Source organism: Symphalangus syndactylus, chromosome 16, assembly GCF_028878055.3.
Source record: "Symphalangus syndactylus isolate Jambi chromosome 16, NHGRI_mSymSyn1-v2.1_pri, whole genome shotgun sequence".
NCBI lineage: Eukaryota > Metazoa > Chordata > Mammalia > Primates > Hylobatidae > Symphalangus > Symphalangus syndactylus.
The window spans coordinates 46,009,338-46,021,520 of record NC_072438.2 but is presented as its reverse complement, the minus strand read 5'-3'; the positions used below and the strand labels follow the sequence as shown (position 1 = coordinate 46,021,520).

At 37.7% G+C, this 12,183-nt stretch overlaps 1 protein-coding gene across 8 annotated transcripts in view; it reads left to right on the top strand.

The window, feature by feature from the left end:
- The window catches only part of RFC1 (replication factor C subunit 1), an 86,813-nt gene that overhangs the window by 46,710 nt on the left and 27,920 nt on the right, over positions 1-12,183 (top strand). For 2 of the 8 annotated variants that reach the window (XM_055246192.2, XM_055246193.2), the window contains exons 5-10: positions 345-577; positions 1,467-1,544; positions 4,675-4,752; positions 7,099-7,186; positions 7,804-8,090; positions 11,740-11,847. In XM_055246192.2, coding sequence (XP_055102167.1) covers positions 345-577; positions 1,467-1,544; positions 4,675-4,752; positions 7,099-7,186; positions 7,804-8,090; positions 11,740-11,847 — 872 coding nt within the window. Of the gene's footprint in view, positions 1-344; positions 578-1,466; positions 1,545-3,508; positions 3,600-4,674; positions 4,753-7,098; positions 7,187-7,803; positions 8,091-11,739; positions 11,848-12,183 lie in introns of those variants that run through there. The other 6 variants (XM_063619795.1, XM_055246195.2, XM_055246196.2 and 3 more) reach the window with 4 other exon arrangements.

The window sequence follows — 12,183 nt, the reverse complement described above, 5'->3', positions numbered from 1 at the left end:
GTGCAGTGGTGCAATCACAGCTAACTGTAGCCTCAACCTCCTGGGTTTATATCCTCTTGCCTCAGCCTCCCTAGTAGCTGGGACTACAGGTGTGTACCACCATGCCTGGCTAATTTTTTGTTAATTTTTTTTGTAGAGACGGAGCTTCATGATGTTGCCCAGGCTGGTCTCGAACTCCTGAGTACAAATGATCCTCCTATCTTGGTCTCGCAAAGTGCTGGGATTACAAGCATGAACCACCATGTCTAGCCTCTTATATACTTTTTATAAAGCTGGTAGAAGTGTTTGCTTTGTATAACCGAATTGATGTTTTATAAAAAATATTTGGTTACATTTCATTTAAGATGAAGAAGATGACTTTATGTGTAAGAAGGCGGCCTCTAAATCAAAAGAGAATGGAAGATCTACAAATAGTCATCTTGGAACATCAAACATGAAAAAGAATGAAGAAAACACTAAGACCAAGAATAAGCCCTTATCACCAATAAAACTTACACCCACATCAGTGCTTGATTATTTTGGAACTGGAAGTGTCCAAAGATCTAATAAGAAGATGGTGGCAAGCAAAAGAAAAGAGGTAAGTGTTCTACATATAAGCAAGTATGCTCAGGATTTATATCCATTCACTAATATTTATAACAGGAGAAACTAGGATGTAGTAAATAGGCAACATGTTTTAATAATTAAAATAATTTTCCTATGATTGTGGGTAAAATGTATTACCCTCATTTTAAAGGATGAGGAAGTTAGAATGTTACATATTTAATTTTTTAATTCTTGAAAGCGGGAAAAGATCATTTAAGCCATAAGAAAAAATGCTAATTATTTGAATTTAAATTGAGTTATCAGAATGCAAACTCATTTTACTATTGACCTCAACCAGTCAATATTAGCGATAAATTTGTTTCCAAATGAAATAATAAATAGATTCCTTATAAATAGAGCATACCTATGCTACACTTGTGACCTTCTCTATACTTTGGCAGATACTGGATTCATCTGTTTCTGGCCATTTAGGAAACAAGACATACCAGATTAGTTATGGTGAAAGTAGTCCCCTCAGTTAAAGAGAGCCTGCCCCATCGTGTGTGTTTGTTGATTCTATCACTTCCTCCATAGAACAATGTAATCATTCTCACATATTGGTTTGCCAATGTTCTGGACTACTTGTCAAGCCAAGACATTAATCTACAGGATTGGGTTTTTTTGTTTTTATTTTTGGTACTTCTCTTGAACATATCAATAGAACTAAGTGAGACAGGTCTGTCTATAGGATATTTATTTATTAGGGATTGGATATGGTCAGGGAGTAGCCATAAATTTGACTTTCTGGATGGTATACATTGCAGCTGTTACTGATACACTTATCTCTCATTGGTGTATTTAATCAGCAACAGTCAAGAAAAAGTGCTTTATTTTTAACGTAAGGTTTATGCTGATTTTGCTTGATTTTCTTTGAAATATAGCTTTCACAAAATACAAATGAGTCTGGATTAAATGATGAAGCCATCGCCAAGCAATTACAGCTTGATGAAGATGCGGAGGTATTGGCATTTTGCTTAGAATCATTAGTAACTTGATATTGTGACTAGCTATTTAGTCCAGCCAGGTTTTGAATTGAACCTCATTGGAAGTTACATGTAAAATAAGTTAAAATCTAATAAATGAAAATCTAAATTTCTATACAAGATAAATGATGAGCCCAGGGGAGAATTATTTACTGCAAGATTATTTTTAGAGAAGATTGATCAAGTGCTGTGAGATGATTTTGAAGAAATGGCTAGCAGCAAATCCTGTAGGTCATGATAGGTCTTTGATACCTACAAAAAGGATGTTAATGTTAAAGACTTTGGAATTTAGTTTCTTCCAAATGGGAAACCATTGGAGTTTTTATTTTATTTTTTTTTTGAGACAGAGTCTCGCTTTGTTGCCCAGGCTGGAGTGCAGTGGCATGATCTGGCTAATTGCAACCTCCACCTCCTGGGATCAAGTGATTCTCCTGCCTCACCTGCCCCAGTAACTGTGACTACAGGTGCCCAACACTACGCCTGGCTAATTTATGTATTTTTAGTAGAGACGGGGTTTCACCATGTTGGCCAGGCTGGTATTGACCTTGGCCTTCCAAATTGTTGGGATTACAGGTGTGAGCCACCACACCCAGCCCCATTGGAGTTTTGAATAGAAAAGTGACATGACTTGATGGATCTTAAAAGAAAATTACTTTGGCTTAGATGATGTTAATAGTTCATGGTGGGGGCAAGATCAAAAGCAGATCAGTTTGCAGACTGAATGGTAGGTGAGAGATGTCAGCTTGTAATAGGAAGAGGCAGTGAGAAGTGGGCATAATCTGAATGTGCCTTGAAAGGTACAAGTTGTTTTTGACAGATTGGATGTAAGATGTGAGGGAAGAAGATTCACAGATGAGGCTGGGTGTGGTGGGTGGTGGCTCATGCCTGTAATCCCAGCACTTTGGGAGGCCGAGGTGGGAGGATCACTTGAGCCTCAGAGTTTGAGACCAGTCTGGGTAACATAGGGAAATCCCATCTCTACCAAAAACACAAAAATACAAAAATCAACTGGGCATGGTGGTGCATACCTGTGGTCTCAGATACTTGGGAGGCAGAGGTGGGAGGATTGCTTTAGCCTGGGAGGTTCAGGCTGCAATGAGCTGTGATTGTGCCACTGCACTCCAGCCTGGGTGACAGAGCAATACCTTGTCTCTCGGAAAATAATATTCAGTTATGGCCTTAACAACTGGGTGAATGGTGATATGATTTACTAAGGCTAGAACACAGGAAGCAGAACAGGTTTGGTACAGAGAAATCTTTTGGACAAGTTAAGTTTGAGATGTCTAATAGACTTCCAAATGGAAAGGCAGAGTCGGCGGTTGGGTAGAAGAGTCAGGAACTCAGGGGAGAAGTCTAAACTGAATATGGACATTTGGAAATCATTACCAGTTGAGTAATATTTAAACCTGTGTAACTGGGTGAGATCATGGGGAGATCATGCAAACAGAAAAGAAAAAAAGGTCTCAGGATTGAGCCCTGGGCCACTGTTAACATTTAGAGGTCAGGAAAAGGAGGATGATCCAGCAAAGGAGAGGAGAGAGTGTCTAGTGAAGTAGGAACATCAGGAGAGGTTGATATCTTACAGAAGCCAAAGAAAGTATTTCAGGGAGGAGTGCTCATCTCTGTCAGAGGTTCCAGGCTTAGCTGCCGGCTGTTTGAACTCCCTTCCTCTTGCTGAGTCTCAGACTACCTCAACTATATTAGGAACCCCTCCGATATACTCTGTCACACTCTGTCATAGCCACTATTATCATTTATTATACTTGCTATTTAATTAGAATAGCAAGCATAGGCTCTAAGTTCCCTCACCAGGACTGTTTATGTCTCTCACTCAACCATTGTTACATCGGTGCTTATCTTAGTGTCTGGCATACAATGGGCTCTTGATAAGTATTATTGTGAGAGAACAATATTGTGATTGTTCACATTTTATTACTTTGGCAGTTTAGTTTGTGTTTTTAAAATGTTTTCCTATCTTATTTGATCACACTGAATTACACAGACTACAAGCAAGTATCCACATGACTCATGGTAGCACAAGTAGCCTAGGTCAAACTAGGAAGTAATTTTTAGGAACCTGATTTCTCCTTATCTGATCCAAATACTAGAGGGTTACCTAATCCTTTCCAAACCAGGTGTGGTACTTTGTATCACAATCCCCTATTTTTCCATTTTTATCACATTCTTTCAGAATCTTGTTTGGGTAATTTATTAATCTGATTAAGGACTTTTAGGTGTTAATGACTGAAGATGTCTTTACTAATTATCCCTGTAAGAGTTTTTCCTCCCTTCTTTTTTCTCTTCACTTTTAAAAGATTGAGTGGATTTTGAAGTCCTTTTCTTTGTTTGAATAATGGTTTTTATTGAATATCACGTAAGGCCATTTTACCAGGGGGCATACAGCCATTTGGTTTATAATGAGAAAGATATTCCACTGCTATATATTCTCTTTTGGAAGAGCTCCATTTTGCTGAAAGTGAAAGTATTTTGAAATAACTGAAGATAACTAGAATGTCTCTGTGTTACATTAGCATGTTAGTAGAACTCCTGACATGATGACTTAAATTTTCAAAAGTGAGAACAGATGCATTTGAATTAGTAATTGAAAATAGGAGTTTGACAGTAAAAGTGATTTTATATTTGTATTTAGCTTACTATATGTGCCAAAAAAATACTGTAAATTTTTTTAAAATTCTTAGATTCACTATTTTTGTGCTCCCCAGATGATTGTGTTTTCCTGTTAGGTTGAGATTCCTGTCAGAGGTCTTTTTAGACAATAAATAGAAATAAGAAAGCTGTGTTGCATAAGAACCATTAAGAGAAAAGTACAGACCTCATGTTTTATAAGTAAGAAATATGACTTTAAAAATATACTTACTTTATCTGTCATCCCTGCAAAACCAGAACTGTATGTTCCAAAATCTGATTCAGCTTAGTGAAACAAACCTGTGATACTTCACTGTTAATGCTGAGTGGGAAAATGTCATAATTATTTTCTGGAAAACGTTTTTCTAGTTTCTTCTAAATATATGAATCAGACATTTAAAATTTTTATTTACAAAAAGAAAAAGAGCAGCTCAACTCACTTTGCTGACACATTTTACAGCTGGAGAGGCAGTTGCATGAAGATGAGGAGTTTGCCAGAACATTAGCCATGTTGGATGAAGAACCCAAGACCAAAAAGGTGGCATAATGTTGGGCTATTTGCATTCTGAATATACAGTACAGATCAGTGTTCATACTTGAGTGTTCTAGGCTGTAGCCAAAACATGAATAACTTTTCCAGAAAGAAGTTAAATTATTTTGATTTATAAAAATGTTTTTGGGGAAGCTCATTGAGAAACTTATTCTTCCTAAAAGAAGGGTGACGGCATCAAAACAAACCAGAACCTTTTATCACAAAACGAAGAATTATATCTTTTCCTTATTCTTATTTTATTTTATTTTATTTTATTTATTTTAGAGACAGGGTTTCTGCGGGAGTGCAGTGGCATGATCTGGGCTCAGTGCAACCTTTGCCTCCTGAGCTCAAGTGATCCTCCTGCCTCAGCCTCCTGAGAATCTGAGACTACAGACGTGTGCCACCACACCCATCTAATTTTTGTATATTTTTGTAGAGAGGGGGTTTTGTTATGTTGGCCAGGCTGGTCTTGAACTCTGGTATTCAAGGGATTCTCCTGCCTCAGCCTCTCAGAGTGCTAGGATTATAGATGTGAGCTACCGTGCCTGGCCTTTTAGTTCTTTTTTTTTGTTTGTTTTTTAAGAGACAAGGTCTCACTCTGTTGCCCAGGCTGGATTACACTGGCACATTCATAGCACACTGAAGCCTTGAACTCATGGGCTCAAGAGATCCTCCCACCTCAGCCTCCCAAAGTGTTGGGATTACAAGCATGAGCTTCTGTGTCCAGTGTACCTTTTCCTTACTCCTTTATCATAGGAGTTCTTATGTACTTGTTCAGAAAATAATGCTCATAAAAATTCTTTTGGAACACAAGTTTAATAACTTCAATATTAATCACTGTCTTTTCAGGAAGCACAGTTTTATCAGTTCTAATTAGTTAACTCTAAGATCTATATTATGACAGTCTCATATAATAATGAGTATATTTTGAGAAATCTTTTTCTTTCTTTTTTTTTTTTTTTTTTTTTTTTTTTTTTTTTTTTTTTTTTTTTTTTTTTTTTTTTTTTTTTTTTTTTTGCGAGGTCTCACTTTGTCACCTACGCTGGAGTGCAGTGGTGCTATCTCAGCTCACTGCAACCTTGACTTCTTGGGCTCGATTGATCCCCTTACCACAGCCCCCAAAGTAGCTGGGACTACAGGTGTGTGTCACCACACCCAGCTAATAATTTTGTGTTTTTTGTAGAGATGGGGTTTTGCCATGTTGCCCAAGCTGGTTTCGAACTCCTGAGTTCAAGTGATCTGCCTGTCTCAGCCTTATTTTGGGGAATCTTTAAAACATCAAGACTTTATTTTTTTATTTTTATTTTTTATTTTATTTTATTTTTTTGAGACGGAGTCTCGCTCTGTCGCCCAGGCTGGAGTGCAGTGGCGCTATCTCGGCTCACTGCAAGCTCTGCCTCCCGGGTTCACGCCATTCTCCTGCCTCAGCCTCTCCGAGTAGCTGGGACTACAGGCGCCCGCCACCACGCCCGGCTAATTTTTTATATTTTTAGTAGAGACGGGGTTTCACCGTGGTCTCGATCTCCTGACCTCGTGATCCGCCCGCCTCGGCCTCCCAAAGTGCTGGGATTACAAGCGTGAGCCACCGCGCCCGGCCTTTTTATTTTTTATTTCTCTCCAGGAGATTAGCTTTATTTCTGATGAATCACATTCTGTTAATATAATTGTCAATGTCAATATGTGACTACTTCAAAAGATTTTACTTCTTTTCTTTAAAGCAGAGAGTTGTAAACCTAGATACATCAGGAGCTAAGACTAAGCACAGGCAGGTATTAAGACAGTAGGGAGTGGTAGAGACTTTGTCATTTGAAAAGTCTTACTTCATCTAAAGACACTCAAATTATAATTACTTTAAAAGACTGTATCACACACCTCAATTTGTGAACTTTTTATAAAATGGAGTTTTGAAGGAGCAGTGGAAAGAATGGATTTTTTTTTCTCTTTTGAGAAAGTGCTCTCATTTTCCTTTTGAGCTTTTGTTTATTTTTATTTTAGTCTTTTAAATTTAGATTTTAGTTTTTAACTGCTTAATACTAACAATTTGAGAGTTGAGATAAAGGAGAAGTAAGGCTTCTACTTCCAGATTTACAGGTTGGGATAAAGAGGGATAGTTTTCATAGATGTATTTTTATACCCTTTCATCTGTTTCCTCATTTGTAACATGAAGTAATAAAATATGCCTCATTTGCCTTGGAAATTTTGTGGATGAATGAATGACAGTTTATTGTAGTGTCCTGCTAGTTGAAAGGTGACCTTTAAACTTAAAATTTTAATGGATTTTAACAACAGATTTTATGGTAATAGTTTTTCTATTATTTGTCACATTTGACACTTTTAAAATTTGTTTAGGCTCGAAAGGACACAGAAGAGGGAGAAACATTTTCATCTGTCCAAGCCAATTTAAGTAAAGCAGAAAAACATAAATATCCTCATAAAGGTAATATTAGCAGAAAAAAGTAAGATGGAGCACTTGTCTTCATGGAAGTAAATTCATGATAATCTTGTTTAAGTATTCTATTCAGTAATTATGTATCGTTAGGTAGACATTATTTCATAGGACTATTAGAGCATATTGAACTTAGAAACTTTGAAAGCTCGTTGGATGCTAGCTGGTACAGAATGCCTATCTGCTCTATGATTACTGTGAGAATTGTATTAAAACTACTGGCTTCTTGTTAATTTCCAAGTATAGTGCAATATGTGGCTTTCAATATATAAAGATGAAGAACCTAGATGTTTTGAGCTTTTCATGTCAGAGGTAGTCTCAGAGTTGACTCATAGCTGGCCAGGTCATCTTCAGCTCTTTTGCTTATTGCCTGTAGGTTTTATTCTTCAGTGGTTCTGAGAGCAAATCATCTGCTAGTCTAGATGATCTTAGTCCTATAAGTAAATGTATTTATAGATTTACTATAAACAGATGGTCTTGACACTTTAGGACTTTGGGCCTTCAGGGTATATTCTGTGCTAAGATTACTCAGCTGAAAAATGAAAGAAAAGTTGATATAGGTTATCATTTTCCAAAAACAACAATCATAATCTTTTCTTTCTTCCTAGTAAAAACAGAACAATTTTCAGATGAAAGAAGGAGCTACAGTCCTAGGAAGCAAAGTAAATACGAAAGTTCAAAAGAATCTCAGCAACATTCCAAGTCATCAGCTGACAAAATAGGAGAAGTCTCTTCTTCCAAGGCCAGTTCTAAGCTGGCAATTATGAAAAGAAAAGAAGAGAGCTCTTATAAAGAAATAGAGCCTGTGGCCTCAAAAAGAAAAGAAAATTCCATTAAATTGAAAGGAGAGACAAAAACTCCTAAGAAAACCAAAAGTTCTCCAGCTAAAAAAGAGGTAAGAACTTTTTTTTTTTTTTTTTTTTTTTGAGGTGGAGTTTTGCTCTTGTTGCTGAGGTTGGAGTGCAGTGGCGCAATCTCAGCTCACTGCAACATCCGCCTCCTGGGTTCAAGCAACTCTCCTGCCTCAGCCTCCCAAGTAGCTGGGGTTACAGGCATGTACCACCACGTCTGGCTAATTTTGTATTTTTAGTAGAGACGGGGGTTTCTCCATGTTGGTCAGGCTGGTCTTGAACTCCCGACCTCAGGTGATCTGCCTACCTTGGCCTCCCAAAGTGCTGGGATTACAGGCGTGAGCCACCGCGCCCGGTCTTGGTAGGAACTTTCTAGGGAGTACAGTATTCCCCCTTATCCATGGTTTTGCCTTCTGAAGTTTCAATTACTTGTGGTTAATCATGGTCTGAAAGTATTAAATGGAAAATTCCAGGAATAAACAATTAATAAGGTTTAAATTGGGTACTCTTCTGAGTAACATGATGAAATCTCTGGCCAGCCTGCTTTATCTCACCCAGGATGTGAATCATCTCTTTGTCCAGCATATCCACGCTGGATACACTACCCACCCGTTAGTCACTTGGTAGCCGGCTTGGTTATTAGAAAAAACAATACATGTAAGTATATATAGAGTTTGGTACCGTCTGTGGTTTCAGGCACCTACTGGGGGGTCTTGGAACATACCCTCCTTGGTTAAAGGGGGACTGCTGTGTATATTTTGGGGCTATGTGTTAGTCTGGGTTTGTTTTCAAGTTTTATTTCTAACGATCATAAGTCATTATAGTATTTTTAAGATATCTTATTTAGAAGCTGTTGTAGGATATGGAGTATTAGTATAGCTAAGCCCATATTCATTGTTTTTTATTTTATTTTATTATTATTCTTTAAGTTTTAGAGTACATGTGCACAATGTGCAGGTTTGTTACATATGTACATGTGCCATGTTGGTGTGCTGCACCCATTAACTCATCATTTAGCATTAGGTATGTCTCCAAATGCTGTCCCTCCCCCCTTCCACCACCCCACAACAGTCCCCGGAGTATGATGTTCCCCCTCCTGTGTCCATGTGTTCTCATTGTTCAATTCCCACCTATGAATGAGAACATGCGGTGTTTGGTTTTTTGTAGCAAACTATCACAAGGACAAAAAACCATATTTATTGTTATTGTGTGTCAGATACTATGCTAATACTTTACATGTGGTAGCTTATATAATTTTCACAACAACCCTGTGAGATATTTTTATTATTCAACTTTTAAAGACGAGGAAATAGGCTGAAAGAGTTTAACTATTGTAAGATCATCCACCTGGGAAGTGGCAGGGCCAGCCTTAAACTCAGGTCCTCTAAAGCAGTATAACATAGTGGCTGCACACACAGGCTCTGGAGCCAGTTTCAGGCTCTGGGCCCCTGAGCAGGTTTGGTCACTTCCCCTGTCTGTGCTTTGGTGCTGTTTGTAAAATAGGAATAATAATAATAGTACCTAATGACTTCATATGTAAAAGCACTTAGAGCAGTGCCTGGGACCTAATAAGTGCCATCTTAGCTATTATTATTAAAACGATTGTTATTTGGCTTAGTCCTGAATTTACTCTTTTTTATTCTTGTATAAGTGTTGAGATACTGAAATTATTTTTAAAGGAAAAAATGATGAGATAATGAATATCTTTGAAAAGTTTTGCCAGGAAATATATTTGAGAAGCAAGCAGTCTCTGAATCTCCAGTTTGGAACTACTTTAGATTCATAATGAGAAACCACTATTCATTCATGCCTTTTAGGCACTTAGGATTGAAAGTAGAATATCACCTATTTTAACTGGTCATCACCATTATATTTTAGTGCAGAACAGTGAAATGGTGATGATTTCAGAATGCTTTTGTTTGTGGACAATGCTTATAAATACGCTTAAAGGAGCAATTAACTTTTTGGTCTCAGATTTTTTCTGCACTAAATGCTTATCTGGTAGATGAATGGTTTTCTTCAGGCACACTAAAACATGTTCCATTTACAGAAGCGGTCTGTTTTTATGAAGAAAGAGGAAATCTTTAAATGATACTCTTCACTGTACTTTTTAAAGTTAGAATAGAAATAACTCAAAACTTTTACTTAAGCAGTTTTGGTTGGAAACGTCAAATAAAGTCTATTTAATACATTTAATTGGTCTTGGTCAAATAATTCCGACTTCATAAAGTGGGTGTCCTTCAAAGTTATTGTATAAACTGTTTATCATTCAGAATTCTTTTCATAGAATGACTGTCATAAATTAATCGTTTTTCCATGTTGGTATGCACTGGACTGTCTTGTGAAACTTGTTAAAAATACGGAGTTTCCCAGGGAATGTGGTGTGGGCAGCTGTATTTTAATAAGCTCCTCATATGATATGAACACACACCAACATTTGAGAACCATTGTTGGAAAGTAGGGTTAGATTCTAGGACCAGCCTCTTAATGGCTTATCGACCGCTTAGCCAAACCAGCTGAACTATTTTATTGGTTATGCCATTTCTTTTTTTTTTTTTTTTGAGACGGAGTCTCGCTCTGTTGCCCAGGCTGGAGTGCAGTGGCGCCATCTTAGCTCACAGCAAGCTCTGCCTCCCAGGTTCACGTCATTCTCCTGCCTCAGCCTCCCGAGCAGCTGGGACTATAGGCGCCCGCCACCACGCCCGGCTAATGTTTTGTGTTTTTTTTTAGTAGAGACGGGGTTTCACTGTGTTAGCCAGGATGGTCTTGATCTCCTGACCTCGTGATCCACCCACCTCGGCTTCCCGAAGTGCTGGGACCACAGGCATGAGCCACCGCAGCCGGCCGCCATTTTTTTATATAGAAGTTATTATTTTGTCTACTCTCAAAAGGATTTGGGATTGCTTACAAGTTAAAAATAATGTAAAATAGGAAGTGGAAAAAAAACAAACACCTGATAGTGGTTCTTAAATGAGAACTATCTAGGATATTTTTCCCCCACATAAACACATTCTAGCCATACCCCATATCTCTGAAAGAGAAACTTGGAGGTGGATCTAGGGATGCGTAGTTAGAAAAGTTTCCACAGGATTCTCTGAGATATACCTACGGTAAATCACCTGAGAGAAGCAGAATGGGAGAGATGAAATAGCATAGAGAATGTGTCTTCTCTTTGGAGTAAAGCTAGTCCCTTCTTTGAGCTGTTTTTAGATTCTCCTTCTGGAATGCTTATATCCTTAGGAATGCAGGCTGGTGCTTTAGGGGCATGGAAGGCCATAGGATTAACACAGAATATCTTCTAGGGTGATCAGGTTTACTTGGGGAAAAATATATTTTCTTGTTAAACATGGATATATAGATATATCATGGAATAGAATTTAAAATTCAGGTGAATTTCTGAAGTAAAACACTTTATGCATTTCTTTGCTTGGAGTTGGCAACTTGGCTTATTCCCATAATCTGCCCTGAGGTGTGTGGCTTTAGAGAGTGGAAAGTTTTGAGAAGTGCTGATGCAGGGATGTTTGTAAGTCAGTTATCTGTAAGTTAGGAGGTACTTGTGTAGCTAAAACTGTTAATTTCACGGCCAGACACAGAAGTGACATAATAAAAATAATGTTTATTTCTAGATATGTATTTTAAATTTTGTATGAATTTTGTATGACTTTGTTCATTTTCCTTTCCCTCTTCCCAAAGTCTGTAAGTCCTGAAGATTCTGAAAAGAAACGCACTAATTATCAAGCTTATCGAAGCTACTTAAATCGAGAAGGTCCCAAGGCTCTGGGCTCCAAAGAAATACCAAAGGTAAGAGTACTCAGAGGGCATGCCATTCTGTGAGGGCCTCTGCCTTGTGGATCCATGTATGTATTCACTATGATTATAGCAGCAGAGGATTAATAATTAAAAATTAGCGACAGAAAAGCTTCAGTTACCATCTTCAAGAATTAGGGATGTTTATTCACATTATAAATCACTGCTTGATACTTAGGAAAATTTCCCTTTAAATAACAAGTAGCCCTAGAAAGGCTGGGCTTTGAGACTATACCAGTGACAAAACTAATGTTTTTGCTTGCATGGCATTTATGGCCTAAAGAAAGAGACATTAAATAAATAATTTAATTATAATTGGGATATGTGCTA